Source organism: Anolis sagrei, chromosome 4, assembly GCF_037176765.1.
Source record: "Anolis sagrei isolate rAnoSag1 chromosome 4, rAnoSag1.mat, whole genome shotgun sequence".
In the NCBI taxonomy this organism is placed as follows: Eukaryota; Metazoa; Chordata; class Lepidosauria; order Squamata; family Dactyloidae; genus Anolis; species Anolis sagrei.
The window spans coordinates 77,193,776-77,214,562 of NC_090024.1; the positions used below are offsets into that span (position 1 = coordinate 77,193,776).

The 20,787-nt window shown below is 39.0% G+C and overlaps 1 protein-coding gene across 5 annotated transcripts in view; it reads left to right on the top strand.

The window, feature by feature from the left end:
• RIPOR2 (RHO family interacting cell polarization regulator 2) overlaps window positions 1-20,787 on the top strand; it is a 146,893-nt gene that overhangs the window by 65,510 nt on the left and 60,596 nt on the right. Inside the window, exon 1 of one of the 5 annotated variants that reach the window (XM_067467488.1) lies at window positions 2,424-2,789. The exons of 3 other annotated variants lie outside the window; for them this stretch is intronic. In XM_067467488.1, coding sequence (XP_067323589.1) covers window positions 2,780-2,789 — 10 coding nt within the window. In that variant the 5' untranslated portion in view covers window positions 2,424-2,779. Of the gene's footprint in view, window positions 1-2,423; window positions 2,790-20,787 lie in introns of those variants that run through there. One more of the 5 variants, XM_067467489.1, reaches the window with a different exon arrangement.

Below are 20,787 nucleotides of genomic sequence, written 5' to 3' on the forward strand. Positions count from 1 at the left end.
CACACAAACATTCTCCATCCATCTGCCACTGGCCCAGCCCATACGTGATACACACACACACACACACACACACACACACACACACGGTATATACATAATATAATATAGATAGATTCCTTGGGTGTCTAAAAGAGCTCCACGTCTGAAAGGTTTGAGAATCCCTGCTGTAGATTAATAGGAAGAAAAAGCAAACCTGTATTTAGAATGGTTATGCCCTCCTCCACCTTGAAGTTTATCAATTTTTTTCTTTCTACCCTTTTGTGGCTGCTCAGTTGCCTAAATGACATGCAGTGGATTGAAGGAGGTCTTCCTGACATGTGATCAGTAGTAATGAAACAGGTAAATGAGTGATTCTCTCTGTTCACTGAACAATCTTCCAATGAAAGCTAATGTTATGTTCACTTATTAATGAAGTAAATAATGTGCAGCTCTTTAGATGTTGGATTGCAATCCTCAATATTTTTTTGCCATAGATTCAAGTGACAGATCTAGATGGGAACTACAGCCCAAAACATCCAGAGCAGGACTTCTAAAACTTTTTCCACTCATGACTCCTTTCTTCCCATGAATTTTTTTGTGACCCCTTTCCTCCCATGTTTTTTTTACATAGCCCTGGGTAAACAGATATATAAAATAGGTTTAAAATATCAAACATTTATTGATAATAAACCTGCATTTTCAAGGCTTGCTGAAGAGCCTGATTTTCCTTTTTATGAAGTACAGCTGAAGCATTTTATGCAGAGTTCACAGTAAACACTGCACGCTGTTGCTAACAGATTTGTGTAAATGTCTAGTTGGTTTTCAAAAACTTTTTATTGTAGCCACCCCAACATAGAGTTAAGGGGACACCATTAGGGACCAGGACCCACAGTTTAAAGAGCAGTGATCTAGAGCAGTGGTTCTCAACCTTTCATCCACCAGACATTTTGGATTTCAGCTCCCACAGTTCCTAACAGCTGGTAAGATGGCTGGGATTTCTGAGAGTCCAAAACACCTGGAAGACTAAAGGTTGGAAACCACAGGTCTAGAGGATCACTCCTTGCCCACTTACTTAATGATGATGAAGAAGAAAGTTAATTGTTTCCTGCCTCTCCTCATGACTCAAGGTGAGGTGCAACACAGTTAAAACATCCAGATAAAATGCAAAACCATTATATATATATATATATATATTACAAAGATTAAAACACAATAGTAATAGAATGTAAATTTAGAATTCATAATTTAAATTTGATTATGTAGGCCTGCTGGAAGAGAAAAGTCTTTAATTGTATTTTAAATTCTAACAGCTTTTTTTTGCAGTAGGAGCTCTTCCAGCAGGTCATTCCAGTCTTGGGGCGGCCAATGAAAAGGACTTCTGGGTGACAGCTGTCAGTTGGATTCTGGCTGACTGGAGTAAACACCCCTCAGAGGACTTCAGTGGGTGGGATGGGTTGTATGAGAAAAGGCAATCCTGTAGGTAACCTGAACCCAAACCATGTAGAGCTTTAATGGCCAGAACCAATACTTTGCCTGGAAACTAACTGGCAGTCAGTGGAGTGATTTTAGTAGAGGTGTAATATGCTAGATCAATGGTTCTCAACCTGTGAGACCCCAGGTGTTTTGGCCTACAACTCCCAGAAATCCCAGCCAGTTTACCAGCTGTTAGGATTTCTGGGAGTTGAAGGCCAAAACATCTGGGGACCCACAGGTCGGGAATCACTGTGCTAGATATTTCCGTGACCAATCTGGCTCTCATGTATTGAACTAACTGGAGTTTCTGAACTCAATACAGAAGTAGCCTCATATATAGCACATTGCAGAAGTCCAACCTTGAAATTACTAATGTGTGCATTACCATCTAAATGCCATTATAATACTGTTGAGAATAACAATCAAACAGTGTGATGACATGACTGGATATAAGAATTAAAATTTATATATATCTTGCTCCAAACTTAATTGTACAATGTAATATTTGACTACTTGCAGAAGTAGTAATATATACTACTTGTGTATAATACAGGGTCACTTGTATGGTTGATGCACATACATATCCTGTGTTTTAGCTGACCTCTTCCTAATGTACTCAAGCATTTGTGGCAACAATCATTCAGATAGAATTGGACTCAAGAAAGGTTTGGCATAGTTGTCAACACCAGTAGAACAAGCAATGTCTGTGTCAGAAAGTGAGCTTGACATATTGTCCTGGCAGCACTGTGTAAAAAATAAACCTAAGTCTATACTGAGGTATGGTGGGGGTGGCTGCATTGCATAAATATTTGTGGAGAAAAGAATGCAAGAGTGATCAAATGAAGGAAAAACCGAGAGCCCTCCACACCTACAGCAGCTAGTTTAGTCTTCGATAAGCAGCTGTTTCAGCGATCCTTGTAAGTCACTCACAGCAGATGACGCTGCTGGAGCCAGACACTGCCGTGAGACCCCCACCCACACACCGCACTCCTCCTCTGCACCTCCCTCGACATACATTCTCTCTTCTCTCTACTGTAACTTTACCAGGGTAACAGAATCGCTGATGCTTCTCCTGGCAGAAGAGTGACTCAGACCAGCTAATGACTGAGCACAAGCTGGTAACTGCTGCTCTGGCCCCCCTCCCTCCCCAGTACTCTTTCTCTCCCCTTTTAAATCAGACACACTAACTAAGCCGGAGCTGGCTGCATAGTACTGAGCAGTACAGCCTGCCGCTCAAATCCTGTTGCTGCTTTTATGAAGATCAGCTATAGAAGAGGAACTTTGGGGTTGCAAGCGTGTTCAGCCTCCTTACTATGAGTGTGAGTCTATGCATTTAGGTGGGTGCCTTTCCCCTTCCCTCCTGCTTAATTTTCTGACTTTGGTGGATTGTTGCATGTTCCTTCCCAGTGTTGCAATGTTAGTTGTTCTCCTGTGCCATATGTTTTGTGTCCTCTGTTGCCCAGCTCATAAAGTTATTTCAGAATGTTTCAAATGCAGCCTTAATTCGTTATGACATTTGGAAGTCCGTAGCCGTAGGGAAGTTGTTAAAAGCATGGAAGTGTTGTCACTGTTAAACAGAAAAGTGTGCCTTTTATATACCATGCTTTGTATGGAACACTATTGAATAAATTATGTGATCCAAAACATTTAGTAAAGATTCTCTGAGGGATCATAGGTTTGATTAATGTTTTAGGTACTAACTAATGTGTAAGCAAATAAAATATAGACAAATGTATTGCTGTGGAAGGGTAGATGTGTTAACACATTTCCAAGTCAATAGTGTAAAAAAAGGCCTTTTGAGTTTGTTAAAGGTGCTTTTTCATGTGGAAGGCTGTCAAGCTTTATTCAGTAAGCCATTTTGCCTGGAAATGCAGGTACCTTCTAAAGAAGACAAGCCCATATTTGAAACCTATATGATGGATTATTATTATTATTGTTGTTGTTGTTGTTTATTTATACCCCACTTTTCCTCTCCACAGGGAGAGTCAAACTGGCTATGGTAACCATGATTGTATTTTTCTCCTTTTTCTTGTTTGTGGCTGCCTTGTTACAATAGATGATAGATGTTTCAGCTTTTTATAGCATTGCCAGATGCCCCTTATTTTAAGGGCTATTGTTAAGTTGAAAAGGCTTGTTCACCCCTTTGGAATGTTATGGTCCTCTAAATATAATTGGCAGAGCCTGGTTTCTTTTCTTGCTTTTTTACAAGCCCACAGCACAAATATACACCACAGCACTTTAGTGCCCCTTGACAATCCTGCCATTATCAGTTGCACACTGATAGATTGGAAAGTGCTTAACAAAATCCTTTGCATTGTTACACATTTTGACTGCCATTCTTCTCAAAGTTGACGTTTCCATTCATTTCAGTTGGACTTGAGTGGGAAAATGTTTCAGGGAGATTATGTGTTCTGCTTAGTTTTGAGGAAAACACTCTTCCATACCTCATGCTTTCTCTGAAAACCTGTATGTTTTTCTTGAATATATTATCTATTATCAAATGGAGTTTCTTAATAATCTTCCCAATAATAATTAGGCTTTGACTGTGCAAGCCATATTTCTCTCTTTGTAGTCATCATATTATTAATTTTTAATGAATAGGCTAACATATTTGAATGGTAGGAATCTTCTATGTGATCATATGCTTGCAGCCTTTTGGAAATATGAGACAGCAGTGGTGATTGTAGCTGTTTGTCCAATTAGAGTTTTAAATGCCAATAGTTGTTTGCATTTCAAGTTGCATATCTTTTTTTAAGCATTTCTTTTACATTGTTTAGTTGCTGTCACACACTAAGGGACTTAGGAAATAGCAGTTCCAATTAGAAACATTATCATTTGTCTTTGCCCACAGCTAATTGAGATTCAGAAGCAATTCTTCCTTTCTAGAGAAACAAAGGCTAGGGTGTGCTCAGTGAAGTTGGCATGGGAAGGGGGAAAAGTTCCTTTCCACTTAAGGAAAACTGCACTGTGGCAAGTGCCAGACCTGGCTGAGACACAGTGCTAGCTTGGAGGTTCTTGTACTTGCACTGTTCTGATTTACATGCAAGGCTGGCCTTAAGGAAGGGGTTGGTTTCTGGGTCAAACTCAATCCCCTTAATGGTCCAGAGAGTGAAAACTTGGCAGCCCTCCTTCTACTTGTACTCCTTCACTTCTCCTTGATGGGAAGACAAGGGAGGATAGGCATGCTAAGCAAACATGAGAAATGGCTACAGCAATAGTACAATCCCTACTTTTTCACTCACATGTGCCTGTCTCCTTGTCCTTCTAGATCAGTGGTTCTCAACCTGTGGGTGCCCAAATGTTTTGGCCTTCAACTCTTAGAAATCCTAACAGCTGGTAAACTGGCTGTGATTTCTAGGAGTTGTAGACCAAAACTCCCTAGGACCTATGGGTTGAGAATCACTTTTCTAGATCTCTTCAAGGAACATACCTTGAAAAATGCATGACGAGGAGGTCATGGACACTTGTTGTTGTTGTTGTTGTTGTTGTTGTTGTTGTTGTTGTTGTTGTTGTGTGCTTTCAGTAGTTTCTAGTTTCTGACTAAAACAACCCTATCACAGATTTATCTTGGCAAGATCAGAAAAAATATAATTCTGTAGTGTGAATGGACCCTCATTCAATGTTTTCTGACAGTCCTCTTACCTCTCATACTACAGGTGTAGGAATCCTGTATTCCTTCAGATGTTGCTGGGCTGCATTTTACAGCAGACCAATTTTGTATGATTGGTGATGAGATGTTTATAGAAATTGAAGTCCAACAAATAACTAGAGGGCAACATGTTCCCAACCTATTATTCCCTTAAGAGCATTGGTCACAATTCAAGATTCGAAGCTGGTTGGACAGGCAGTGAAGGCACCTAAACTTTACTTTGAGAAGCAGGAGAGTAAGAGATCTGTTTGTTTTTCTTAAAACACGTTTTGAACATCGGCAGATGTTGGCAGTGTACCAATTGCACTGGAATAACAATCTGCATTTCTATAGTAGCACTATACATTGAAGTAATGGTTTATTCATCCCGTCTCCTCCCTACTGACAAAAACAGTTCTCATTTCCAGTGATCTTGCAACATTATTCTTGTATCCCATTCTGTTCAGAGGCTCTGTCCCTAAAAAATTTAGCTCTAGCTGAACAAATTCTGGGCTCAGTGCTAACTACAGGCTCTTTAAAAGATAAAATGAAAGGGAAGTTGAAAAAATATAAACCATCTTATTGCAGCTGTACAAAAAAATAGATACTGTTGTGCTGTCTTTCCACTATCTGCTGCTGCAAGGGACAAAAATCTCAGTGACAGCATAAAAGCAGAGCTGTAATCAGTATCATTCATACTTGTTGACAGATCTTCATAATATATCAAGATGAGTGAAGCTGCTAACACAGTGATCATGTACCTGCACCTGTTGTTACTTCTTGTAGCACTGAGCTCTAAATAAGAAGCAAGGTGATTTTTACAAGAGTTAAGCAGAATAGGTGATTGTCACAAGTGATAGTTTCTATCCGAGCAGTTCTAGTGATAGGGATTTTTTAAAAATAAAATAAAATGGTCATTTGACATGTCTGCCATTTATTCCAGAATGATGGGTAAGAGAACTCAGTTTAATAATACATTTTGTGGATAGTAGAGACAAAGGAGACCCTTTATCTGTAAGCAGTTTGGTGTTATTTTCATTTGCCAGGCTAAGCCATTCCGTTTGCAAGATAGACCTCCCTATGTTTGTGAGCATTCAACCGTCAAAAAGTACCAGCTGAAAATAGACAATGTGGAAAATGAATGGAGTAGCACCCTCTGAGATGCAAAGCATTCCTCGAAGTAGACTGACTGGGAAGTGCAGTAACTCTGCTGAAGCAATCTTAATGACAGCCTCAAGCTATTTTCACTCCATGAAGTGCAGAGAATTCTGGGTATCTATCCTTTAAGAAAAAACCCAAGACATTTCTAGGATTTTCTGTTATGTTCATTCAGTTTCATTAGCTCAATATGTACCATCTCTTTTTATTAAAAAAAATACAGGCTAATATCAGCTAAAGGTAGCATTTTCCGGAAAATACCAACACATCATCATAGTCTATATGAAAACTATATCATCATAGTCTATATGGAAAAGCTTTGGTTAAATATAATGCAAGATGCATCAACAAAAGTGCTCTGTAAAATGCATCCAAAGAAGTAGGCACTTTATCTGACCTTCTTGTACATAGAGGAGCTATGTGCATTTGACCCTCCCAAGAGTATGGGAAGCCACTGGGAAAGAGCAATTACCTCAGAAACATAGAAAGCAGGAAACAGATTAAGTTCCTTTCCATCTCAATTCCTGATTGCCCCCACCCAAAAGTGAAACTTTCACTTAAAGGCCCTTTATCAATGTGTGTTTGCATGTTCATGAACATAGATATGAACATGGACACATGTGTTACACATGAACACAAACATGGATTAAGCATCCAGTTAGCCTGCACGGATATTAAATGCAAGACAATGATCTTCCCATAGTTCTCTTCCCATCATCTTCTGCACTCCTTAATGTCCAGAAGAATACTTTCTATACAGTTCAACTTTCATTTTCCCCACAGTTGTTTTCTCTGTTTTGAACAAAATATATTTAAGATGTGAGCTGCTGTACGCGTGTATGTCCCACATATGATTTGGTCACACAGGAATGTCTACGTGGATAGAATTGAAAACAATATGGAAACTGTCTTGTATGAACCAGCAATGGGTAGACCCACTGAATTAATCCAGTTGTATGTGAACATAGAATGTCCTCCTAACAAAGAGTCCAGGGCAGTAAATAGCAATGATAGATGTGTTTTCGTAAGTTCTACAGTTTTGATGTCATGTGGATCCATGTCCCACCTTCAAAATAATACATACCCTTTGTGCATTTGTAGGCCTAGGTATGGCAGTAAAACAAGACTAAAGGAAGCCAAGGATGGCACAGTTGCATGTTATTTGGCTACAAAATGCAAGCATCATTTGGAGGTCTTCCTAGACACACTAAGTATGATACAGTGTGTGATAATCCTGAATTTGGGTTGATCATTGGTCTACAGAGCAATATGAATGCAAACAAATATGGGAGAACTTAATTTTAACATAGCCAGCATAGATTCCCCTGCTCCCGCTTTCTTTGCTTCTCTGTTGAAATCCTGCTCCAGCCCTAGATGCAAGAATAAGTACCTTGAAGATTATATAGCATAGCAAGGCATTTGAGCCTGTGATTTGAATCAAGCTTTTTCATCTTACCAAATTGTTCAGGAGTCTCCAGAATTAAGGGAAAGGAAAGAGATAACCCTTTGGGTGAGGAAAGTTGTGTGTAGCCCTTAAAATTTTAAGGGCTATTGTGAAGATATGTAGGGATATCCATGTTGAATGCTTCCTGCTGTTTCACTGTAATGCATAGTTTTTACTTTATGTCAAATATTTACATCCCATCTATTTTCCTGAGAAACCTATCTTTGGGTCTCACTGCCTATCAAAAAGCAACTGGCCCCAAACTTCATGATTTGTAAAGGCCTGGCTCCTGGAAGTCTTTGAGCCAAGGCACTATGGGAAGAATATCAAGAGGCCCTTCCACACAGTCATATTCACACTCAGATAATGTGGGATTTTCTGCCTTGATATTCTGGGATATAGGGCTGTGTGGATGGGCCCCCAGTTCAAAGCAGATAATGTGGGATTTTATTCATCTGTGTGGAAGGGGCCTTGGATAACTGCCTTTGCTGTATTTCTAACATGCTTTCAAATTGTTAAAACGAATACAGTGAAAGATACATGCTGTTACTAACTAGCTTCATTTATGAATTCTTTCTTGTAGCATCTGAACTCCCCAGTGATAGCTAGGTCTACTGAGTTGAAATTTTGCTGATGGAGACACATGTCTTAATAGTTTCTATTGTTTCTGTATAATGTTAGCAAAGAGAACATTGACTTTCACTAATGTAATATATGTAATCTTTTGGCAGTAATGCTCTTCTACATTGGACAAAAAAGAACAGTTTCAGTACAAGAGGATAAATGGACCAAAGCTTGATATCAGAAATGCTATTTCCACCTAACCAGTGGCAAACAGTTGAATGTTATTGGACTTACAGTCAACGAGCTTCAAGTTGCTTTTTTCTAATAAAGAAATGTCTAGAGAGGATTAGAAAGAGAAACAGCCAAGTTAGGATATATTCACAAATTTCGATATATCAGCAATGGTATGGATCAAGAAAATTGTTTCCTGGCAACCATTAATATTTGGGTCCTCACATCTGCTTAGGTACATAAAAATTGTCCTCAGGCAATTATGTCAAAGCAATTTTCTTACCTATGTTTTCACATTTCTTTGGCACTGACTTGGGTACTGCTCAGGTCGCCTTAAGTATCAGATTTTTTCAGAATTGCTTCAAGTACTGACTTTTAAGTATTGTTTGCAATTCCAATCTGCATATCATTCAGCATTTGAAGACGTGCATTAATATATATAAAAGATTGCACTAAATAAATAAGTCTCAAGGTAGGGGCTTGATTTCTTTATTCTCCTTTTTCCATTTTATATAAATATGAGAAACAGAGCACTACTGTGCTTAATTATTTGGGAAGAAGTTGAAATCAGTGAAACTTACTTTTAAGTCAACATGCCAAGTTCTAAACTCCTTAATTTTCTTCGGACACAGAGTAAGATTCTTGTGTCCTTTCTCTCTTTTTCCTTTTCCCTTTCACTCAAGGGACTGTGATGTAGTCCACTTCTGGTATTTAAGTAAACCCAAGTTTACTTAAATAACAGTTACTTGGGAAGGCCAAGAGCTTGAACACTGTTTCTATCCTAAATATCTCGGTGTCACCTTAGATTGAACACTAACATTAGGAAACTTTGCATGAACACCAAGCACATAGTAGCTGCATGCAATAACATCCTGCGGAAACTTACTGACAGTGCATGGGGAGCAGATCCACAATTAATAAGAACATCAGCCCTGGTCTTGTCTTACTCAACTGCTGAATATGCCTGCCCTGTTTGGCACAAGTCTGCCCACGTGAAGTAGCACTAAACGAAACATACAGGATAATCACAAGATGTCTCAAACCTACATGTTTCAAACCTACATTTCCCCAATGTGTGACTGCAAGTTGCTGCTAACTATGAGAGAAATAAGGTTGAACACTGTTAAAGCCATCCTATGATGGCTATCAACCTCAGTAGACTCAAATCAAGGAAAAGCTTCATGAGAACCACCACTCCTCTTAATGTTCCCCCAGCAACAGCAAGAGGATCCCTTTGGGGAGCTACACCAGGAAATCCTAAATGGATGACCCTCTCATGAGGGTCTGCCTCCAGGGGCAAACCAACAATGGGTAACCTGGAAGTCCCTGAAAAGACTTAGTAGTGGAGTGGGCAGATAAAAAGACAACCTGGCAAAATAGAACTACCTAAAAGTCACTTTGTGTGACAGTGGAGCAGAACAAACAATTCTGGATCTGTATGCTTGTCCACAATGCACTGCCTCATGTACAGAAGAAGAATTGTTTAAAGCTACAGACATTGCGGTTGCTGTTGCCTGAATCTGGTCAAAAATTATCTAGCCGCTTGTTCTCCTTCTATTTTTATCAGTTTTATACTTATTTATGCAATGATTTCGACACTAAATTTTAAAAAAGAAACCCAGGCATAATTTAAAAGGGCTATATATATGGTGTATCAGTTCAGGTTAGTGTGGTTTCAGATGTTTGAATAAGTTCATATTCAAAATTAGCACGACATAGAAATAGTTCTAAAGTACAATATCACCCCAATTTGTGTGGGCAATACATTGTGCATATCTGAAATCATGGATAATCACAAATCCTATATTCTGACTATATTTAAGCCAGAACCCACTACAGAATTGCCTCTTTGGTGGATCAAGAGAGGCTCATAAACATTTGTGGGGGTGGGGGTGTTGGAGCGTAGGTAAGTAATATTTTGGATATCAAGTCTGTTGAGTCACCCGTGGGCTTAAGAGAGGTGGTATACAAATATAATAAATAAATAAATAAAGGATTCATACTGTAGTCTTTTCCTAATCATATAAACACTCTGTTCTTTACTTGCAGTTAGAAATGGCCAATCCAGCAAGAGATAAACTTATGAGTCTACCGATCTTCCATTTTAGCTATAAACTGAGAGTACTTTACAGAGGACAAGCTGGAGTAAAAGTGTGTAGTTTTTAAATAGAGTATTTTCAAACAGCAAACATATGCTGAAGCTTTTTGAGCCTGTCCTCAGTTTCCAGGGAATATGACAAATATATGTTTGTATGCTTTTGTGTGTGGGTGTATTAGAGAGCCGTAGAAAATAGGGTTGTTTGCTACAAAATCATACAAATTTAATGTAAGCAATGGAAGAAGATAAAGGATAATTACCTTGGCATTCAGTGATAACGAATGCTGTCAGATCTGGTTAATCCATGCTTCATTTATCCTTCTGTCTCTGTATTGAAAAGACTTAAGTGATTACTAATCCAGTAGCATATGCAGAATTACACTGCCAGGATCTTAAACATGAAGGGTTTTGTAAATCTGCAATTCAAATGGAGGTTGTTGTTTTGAATTAACAAGCTTGAACATAATTACTGAATCAGGGACCTAATCATGTCCTCAGAAACACATGCCTAAATACTACATTCAAGAGAAATTAAAGCAGAAAAGCTAACTGGTTACATTCTTAAGGGCTACAGTGATGCAATTGATGTAACTTAATTCCCATTAGCTTTTAAAGTAACCATTATTTTAAGTTCTATATTGGGGTTGCTATGGGCCATTTGATAAGTACAGGTATTAGCAGAGAATCCTTAATTATTTATTTTGGTCCTCTACTTGTTTCTGATTTTATAAGGAGGAAGTATTGTTGGAATTCAACCCCACCCTGGCCAAGTCTCAAGTCCTCAATGAGGAGCAGTTAGTTAGTTTAGTATAGACTAAGGGTTTCTCTTCCTCCATGTCTCCTGTATGACAATTGAGATTGTGTCTATTTCTTCTCTCTGTGTGTTTTTACTCTCATTCCGATTGGTTGTGCAGAATTGATACTCTTCTACTGCAAGCCCTTTAAAACGTGACTTCTGTTTCTTACATCGGAGTATGTTCTGTATGCTTTGAGATTTCTCTCTGCGTGTGTGTCAGAGAGATGTAGTGATTGGTGTTTGTTTCCCTCTCTTTAAACTTTAGAAGAGATGGGTGTTAGAGTGGCTCAGACCTAATTCTTGATTATTGAGAAAAGCAGTTATTTCTTATTGTAAATAAACCTTTTGTGATTTTTAAAAAGATTGGACTCTGCATCTTTGCCCACCTAAGCTCTTAATTCTTTTCAGCCACATCACACGGCACTTCACATTCTGCTTCGTAATGAGCTGATACTCAATTTTTGTATCCTGTTTGTTTTTGGATGCTCTGCTTTATTTTTGGGGTAGTTTTTCCTAATAAGTGTGACTTGTAAAGTGAGGAGTAATAAGAGATAAGATGTATAATGAACTCCACCCGAGTTTTAAAAACCTTTGTAGACAGGGTCAGCTCTGCTTAGTACTTGGACAAGAAACTGCCAGTGAATATTAAGTGTAGTAAGCTGTATTTCAGAGGAAGGAACTGGCAATGCCACATCTAAGTATTCCTTGTCTCAAACTCAATGAAATTCAAGGGATCGCCATCAGTCAATAAACAACCTGAAGACATGTACATACATATTCATATAACTTAGAACTGAGAATATACGGTCTGGGCATGCCTAGGGTGACGTAAGCTCTTTCTTTGCCATGCTAGCTTTCTCAGGTTTTCAATGCTGGCATTGATGGCTTCCACTTTTTCTGACATATGCAGAGAGGCCTTATTTCATTATCTTTGACCTGCAGGACTGCATCATTAAGTCAGATTGAATGTCAGTGGCATGATAAGACATCAACAAACTCTGTTCAGTTTATCTTACTGGTTCTTGATTAGGAAGCCAAATTATGCAAATGTTGCACAAATATACAAAAAGATTAAAATGTCCTCATTTGGCCATTTATTTATGGTATTCTTGGATATAAGCCAAGGTTTGCTGTTTTGTTTGTATGACAGTAAAAACCAGGCGATAATGCAGCATTTTCAAAGAATGCTTATCTTAGTTCCTCTCTTTATCACTTGCTGATCCAGTAACACACGCCTCCCCTCTTATAATCTGCATATAGATTATTCTTTTTAAGTTATACATGCACTGCCAGCTAAATTGGTTAAATTTGTACACTTACAACTAAGGTACAGTTTTCCTCCTTGGAAATACAGCCTAAAGATTTCACTCCTTTCATTCTTACACATAGTTCCATCATCACAGCCAACCTTCAACTGCCGTTTCCATATTTAATATTTTTCAGCATGCAAGACTTAATCAGGGAATCGTGTTCAGAATCCCAAAAGCTTGTATACTGGTGATACAGTATTGTATACAGTATTGATGCAAAACAAGCAGTGATAATACTTGTCACATTCTGCGACTGATAGTTAGGGCCTTTCCAGACAAGCACTATATCCAGGATCTGATCCTAGGTTTTCTGTTTATCCCAGATTATCTGGCAGTATGGACTCATATAATCCAATTTAAAGCAGAAAACCTGGGATCAGATCCTGGGACATAGGACCTGTCTAGAAGGGCCCTTAGTCTGAACAATCATTGTCATACAATCTTGCAGAGTTGGAAGAAGTGTAGCCTGTAGGCCACAAGCAAACTTAAAAAAAAACAAACAAACCCTTATAGAGCCCGCAAAGTCCCAGAATTTTAAAATTTCTTTTTAAATTCTCAGAGCTTGGTTTTTTTGGTTTTTTTTTTTTTTTTTGCCCCTGAACATCAGAAACAGAAACACAGAATCCAGTGGACCTATCCCAAGTAGTTTTAAAAGCTTTAGAATATAAAATGGGCTGCAAAAGGCAGTGATCCTTCTCAGATACAGTAATAGGTTTATAGCTTGGGGTGCTTTTGGGACCCATTGCTCTTCATGGAAGGCCAGGTGACCACTATTTAGGACCCTTCCACTCAGCCATATAACCCAAAATATCAAGGCAGAATAACCCACAATATCTGCTTTGAACTGGAATGTCTGAGTTCACACTGCCATATATCCCAGTTCAGAACAGATAATATGGGATTTTATTCAGCTGTGTGGAAGGGGTGTTAGTCCAACATTGCCTTTACCTTGCTTCATTAGGTGCACCAGCTTTGCCCTCTTTTGGGTGGGTAGAACCATCCATAGTACTTCATGTCTTAATCCCAATTACCCTTCAGTATTGCACTGTCTGTGTTTGAATAATGTTTAAAGGCTACAGCTAGCGCAAAATGTGGTGACCAGACTGTTATCAGGGGTATATTTTAGGGAACCACATAACACAAGACGTGCACAGGCTTCCTGTTTTCCTTCTGAGCACAATGAAGATGGTGCTCTTGAATTATAGAGCTTTAAAAGGCTTGAACCCAGGATATCTGAAAAACCATCTCTTCCCGTATCAGCCTGTCTGAAACCTGAGCTCTTCAGTGGGGGCCCTGTCCTATGTCCCACCACCTCATGAGGTTAGGCTGGGCAATAGATAGGAACACACTTATTTATTTACTGTATTTCTATCCTGCCCCATTTCAGAGCGACTTATAGCCTGGCACAATTTGATGCCACATCAAATCATAAACACAACAGATTATAAATACATTTAACATTAAATCATTAGGATTTTAGGATCAATGTAAATTGACAGTGCTTTGACTGCCATGGTTCAAATGCTATGGAACCATGAGAGGTGGAGTTTGAGGGGAGGACACTAATGATCTTTGCCAGAAAAGGCCAAAGAGCTTGTAAAACTACAACTGCCATGATTTCATAGCATTGAGTCATGGCAATCAACATGGTGCCAAACTGCATTAATTCTGCAGTGTAGATACACCCCTCATGTCAATACCTGAACTGTAGAACTCTCTCCCAAGGAAGGTCATGTTATCGCCACCATTTCATGTTTGTGTTGGCAGTTGCTACTATGCTATCTTAAAACAGATCTTAGAATTAAGTGTATCTGTTCTGGCTGTTTTAAAAGCAGGTTTTAGATCTATTGGTTCGACTAGTATTTATTTACTGTTGTGTTCCTCGTGTCAAGGGCCTTGATGTATCCAGAGGCAAATTGTTGTTGTTGTTGTTCTCCAGTCGTAGGATTCAAGTGGCTACAACCGATATGAAAAAATACAAAAACGTTAATAAAAGTAAAACCATAATCTGGGTGATAATCCAAGTGATTCCGGCCTTCGACAATATATAAAACTATAATCTTTTATAGTAATTCAACAATATATGAAGTTTAAAACATTAAACATTAACAATATTAAAGTACACTTTTTTCATGTCAGGAGCGACTTGAGAAACTGCAAGTTGCTTCTGGTATAAGAGAATTGGCTGTCTGCAAGGACATTGCCCAGGGGACACCCGGATGTTTTGATGTTTTACCATCTTTGTGGGAGGCTTCTCTCATGTCCCCGCATAGGGAGCTGGAACTGGGAGATCATCTGCGCTCTCCCCGGATTCGAACCTCCAACCTGTTGGTCTTCAGTCCTGCCAGCACAAGGATTTAACCCATTGCACCACAGGGGACTCCTATTATTATTTATTTATTTAAAAGTTTTGTATACTGACCTTCTCACCTCTCTTGAGGGACTCAGACCGGTTTCCAGCCATAATATCACATACAGTCAATAAAACATCATAATTCATATTACAATAAAACATTAAAAACAGCAATTACATTCAATAACTACAATGGTCAGTCGTCACACTAAAATCGTTGTTCATCATCCTCCATCCATATCTCAGGGTGTTGGACCACTCGTTGAATGCCTGTCTCCATAACCACGTCTTCACCTGTTTCCTGAATGTCAGGATAGAAGGGGCGGTTCTGATCTCCAGTGGGAGAGAGTTCCAGAGTCGAGGAGCCACCACCGAGAAGGCCCTGTCTCTCGTCCCCATTAAAAGACTGTATACAACCTTAAAGCAATTCAGAAAAGCATTTAAGCATAGATGCTTCTAATAAATCAATTGCCTGAAAACAAACCCAACAGTGATGTGGTGTCTGTCACTTCTGTTTTCACCAAACTGAGCAGAACAATCCGCAAGGAGACTTAGGGGTGAAAATGGCTTTCATCGTTCTGCTGTTGCCCACCTCTCTAGAAGTGGCTGCTTTCAAAAGGGATAATATAACATGATGAGTTTTTATTAATGCATCAGAACATTACCATCACATGAGCCTATAATGCATGCTCATGCAACAGAACGTTTGAACAGTTCCAGCTGGTCTATACAGAATCTTGTCCTTTTTTGTTCTGTTGGTTTACTACTGTATTTCCAGGTGCGTTCATACATTAACAAACTGCCAGCAGACCATGGAAAAATGACTTTTTGGGACTATAGCTTGCACATTTCCTTGGTCTGTATGACCAAGCTGGGTGATTCTTAAACTGTCATTTTTCTAAGCTTTCTCTCTCTCAGGACTGAATTGCACAGGGAATTCCTAAGAAATTCCACTTACGTGCAAATTGTTGGGAGTGCTCACAAGTGGAGAAAGTACATTGCATGCATTGTTTTCTATTTCAAGAGAAGTCATATCTTCCATTACTGTCATTGTTATGTCTTTCGGTGATAAATCTTCACAAAGCTATGCACACAAACACACACACACACACAGGTTACCATGCTAGGGAATGTAGCTGCTCTTCCGTGAGTTGCCAGCAATTTGGTGGAAGCAGTTACACAGTAAAGGAATGATTAAAGAATTAAAGGTTTAATGGATGATCATATAGGGGCTGCGGTGGTGCAGTGGGTTAAACTGCTAAGCTGCATCACTTGCTGATCGGAAGGTTGGTGATTCGAATCCACAGATGGGGTGAGCTCCCGTTGTTAGCCCCAGCTTCTGACAACCTAGCAGTTCAAAACCATGCAAACCTGAGTAGAATAATAGGTACTGCTTTGGTGGGAAGTAGTTGTGCTCCATGTAGTCATATAGTATACTCACTGAGTTTGGAATACCGTGTAAACACAACTTGAAAATGAACTGGAAAAATGGCACAACAGCCTCTTATCCATTCTAACCCTGCAAAACCATAAAGGTACTTTACTTGAAAGTACCAAACATTAGTTTCAGTATCATACAGTATCGTTTAGCCAGGCTTACTCCCATAATGAGGTTTATAGCCTTTAGCTGGGTACAGATGTCTCATAGCAATAAAGTATACTGCACTGGAGGTATTATCTGTTCTCTGGAAAACAGAGGGACAATACTGAAAGGATTAGGTGCAGTACAATGGAAGGTGTAGCTGAAAAGCATACATGTCTGGCATTTGCTCTACTCTAGATGACTGCCCTCACAGATCAGTAACAACAAGCTATGCCTTCTTTTACAAAATTGTTTTTAGTTTTTCCCGCAGCTGCTAAGCCACTTGGAAAGTCACAAAGTTGTATCTATCACAATACAAGCTCGGGGCCTCTGTAAATTCACAGTGAGAGCATTCCTGACACATAAATGGCTACAGTAGAAAAGTTCAAAAGAGCGCAAGATCTCTCAGACCTGTTCTGCTTCTTATTAAAGATTTACAAAAAAAAAAACCAAAAAAAAACCCCACACAGCTTCTAGACTTGTATTCATAATGTATGTCAGTGGCACAGTTGTATAGCCTTTTCTTTAAGGCCTTGGGCTTGATTCCAGGTGTGTGTGTGTGTGTATGTGCTTTCAAGTCTCTAGTTGACTCCATGAATTTCATATAATTTTCTTAGGCAAGGAATACTCATAGGTGGTTTTGCCAGTGTACATCCTCTGAAATTTAGCCTACAGTGCCTCATATTCATTTATGGTCCCCCATCAAAGTCCTAACCAGGGATGACTTCTTAGCTTCCAAGATCAGACTAGCTTGTTTGAGCTTTAAGTATCCTTGAACAGGATCAAATATTTTGCAGCACATGGTAAGATTTTCTGGCTACACTTCAAATAAAATAGTCTCCCTGAAAGAATGTGTCAGTTGTACTACATTGTCCTGAAGGGATTGTGGTCCAAAATGTGGGCCACAAGGTTAAAAAAAGAGAGAGCACAAGGTATGTCATTCTGCTGATTAACCTTATTATGTCATTGTGATTCGGCTATTGGGAGATATTCCGATCTTCTGTGAGCAGGGCAATTAGTGAGTTTAGTTCATCTCCTTAGGAGCAGTATTGGTAGGAAACTGTCATTCTGAATCACAGGCCTCCGGGCAGTCATTTGAAGCGCCCAAGTGGGCATGCTTTCCAGATCATTTCACCTAGTTGGCAGCTCAGCACATATTTCCCTTGTACGCATGATTTTTAAAAATCTGTCTATCTATCAATGCTAAACCCTTGGAGAACTGTCAGTTCCTGGAATACATAACGAACTGCCGGATTGGGACAATGCTGCTAAAATATAGTTAGGTAAAATTTGTGGTGCATTTCAAGATACAAACCACCCACGCTTATTTGACAGGTCAGGGACCAGGGGTGCTGTCAAAAATGGTTAAAAAGCAGAACATAGTCTTTTATTTTAGCTTGCAAATGCAAGACTGACACTCCATGCTACTGAATTGACTGAGAGAGAGAAAAAACCATGCACTGAGTAGATAAGACTGTCTACACTAATCAATTATTCTGGGGCCATTCCAGAGCATTATGCCCTTAATCAACCATGATGGTGGCCAAATTCTCTGTGGTGCCATATGGATGTCCAGCTGGTCCAGCCAGGTCAAGACCACACCAACTTCTTGGGACATTCCCTTGCCCTCATGTCACCAGTGTTGCTGGCTCACTGGCTGAGGAGCTCTCTGTGAGAGCCTGGCTATCACAGAGATGTCTGCTGAGGTCATGCGTGGTGCCCATGCAGTCAACAAGAAGGGGATAGAGTGACCTTCTCCTTGATCAGATGGCTGAGTTACCCCAGCAGAGGCTACCACAACAGCCACAGGAAGCTGTTTGACTGGCAATGAGTGGCAGTGTCATAAGGACAAACCATTTCCTTTTCTATGTGAATCTGTAAAAAAAAAGAAAAAAGGCTAATGCCATCAGTGTGCATGCGAAGTATGGATCAGACTGAATGGATCTTAATCCAGCTGTCCCAATGATCAATGACACTTCACAGTATCCCCCAAATTTGCAAGTTCAGCTTAAGCAATGAAAGGATACCTGCCCAAGAATATGAGGGTTTTTTACGTGTGTAGAGGGGGCAGGGGAAGAGACACAGCATGGTCAAAAAGGTGGTCTATGGCTATAATTTCAGTTCGTTGTAGTTCAGCCCATGGTTTTTGTATTAGATTTTATGCTGCCTTGTACTTCCTGGTTTTATACATATAGACTTTGAAGTTTTTACTATTTTAGCTGAAATGCTTTTTATATCATCCTCAATAAACTGCTTTGCTGATTTAACTTGGACTGGATTGTGGTGGTTAAGAACAGAGGTGATCCATGGCCTGGAGTGCAACACAGTTCAAAGTATGAGGAATAAAAAGCAAGGTGTCAAAATGCAAGGAAAATTGTGACAGAGGATAATAGAACTTTCTTGTGTATACAATTATGTGTTAATTTAAGTGGATATACCATTTTAAGATCTTTACATATCTCAGAAGGATTTTATTGCGTTGACGTTTACATTTGTAATTTTCCTAATTGGCCTGTGATCAGCAGAACATAGAAATCTGCATATGTAATGGAACAGTAGAGTCTCTCCAGTTTATCACATTAAATTACTCATGGGGAAATGACTATCAATGCATTTATAAAACAAATACTTTTCTGAACTCTCCATTAAATAAACAAACCACTAAGGAAAGTGGGGAAGAACTTAGAATGAATATGAAACTATGCGACTTATTTAATTATCAACCTACAGTTGGTAGAAAAGTCTTGTATTTAAATTGCAAGACATTAAAATTATTCAAACACAATCTTAAAAACAATCCTTTACTTCCTATCTACAACTGGAGATCTTCCAATTTTCAGACTTGCATTGGGCTTTTTGCAAAATCCTTTTTGTACAGTTTTCTGTGGATAAAGCAAAATGAGGATTTGACCATTGGCCTGAGAGCAAATTATGGGTAGTTTGTCAAACCTTAAATAAACTTTAATAAATCACCAATATATTATGATGTAATACATTGTAGTTTCTTCAAAAGGTTACAGGTTGGGCCTCCCTTATCTTGAAATGCTTGGGAACAGAAGAATATTTTTATATATCAGATTTTTTAATTTTGGAATACTTGAATATACATAGTGATGAGAAAGGGATGGGGGGAAAGGGGCTAGTAACATGTCAGTACCCTGCTGAATGTTTCCCCAAGGAGCTTTGCTGTTGGAAAGTGAAGAGGGGTAAGAGAGTAGAACCTCGCTTACAAAACTTTTGTGTAGAAAACAGATATAATGTTTCCAGAGCATTCAAAATTTGAGATAAAGAGGGCTCAACTTACAATTCCAAATACTTTCTTAAAACATTCAACAAGTGTCTTCTAAAAGTTAGAAGACTTTCAGAATGTACATCTGTTCTTAGTGTGTAATGCAACATGATGAAACCCCCTTAAAATTTCTCTTGTGTGAAGGGAAATCATATGAATACAGTGGCTGTGGTCCACCATCACTACTCCACCATCCCTAATGATGCATTACTCCCCTGCTCCTGCTGTCCATGCATTAGTATAGAGTAGACAGTCTAGATGTCAAAGACTACTTCTGTGCATTTTAGCCTGCCCATATCATGCAGCTCTCAACCAAACACATGCTATCTAAATTGGATATTTGTTGAATACTTGTTTGTGTTTAGCCTCAGTTTAAGTGTAAGCGTTCATCTTTTAAAGCCCATCTTATCTTAAAAATTAAGATACCTCCAAGATCACTTTTTGCCTTATGAACCTGTCCACACTAATGCTGACTTCAAATGTTGCTTGTTCTCTTTGCTTCATTATGAATTATTTGAAAAGCTAGGATCTTTTTATTAATGGTAACAAAATATTGAAAGGTCTCCCTTGGGGAAATCTCATTTACTGTCTTTTCTTGTTGGTGTTTGCTTTATTGTTTGTTTGCTTGTTTAGATAATGAAACAAAGGCACCCAGAACATCTTACAAAATGTTAGTTTTTCCTCAAGCTTACATAAGCTCCATAGTTATTACAGAAATATCATATAAGACATGATATCACTGTGGCTGCCTTCCTCCCACTCAGTGGTCAGACGAAGGGCAGTCAAAGATGTTGGGAGGGGCTCCGAACAGCTGCTAAGTGTTACTTTCAAATCATTTCCAATGCATGCCAATGTAGAGACAAACCTAACATGAGGTTTTCT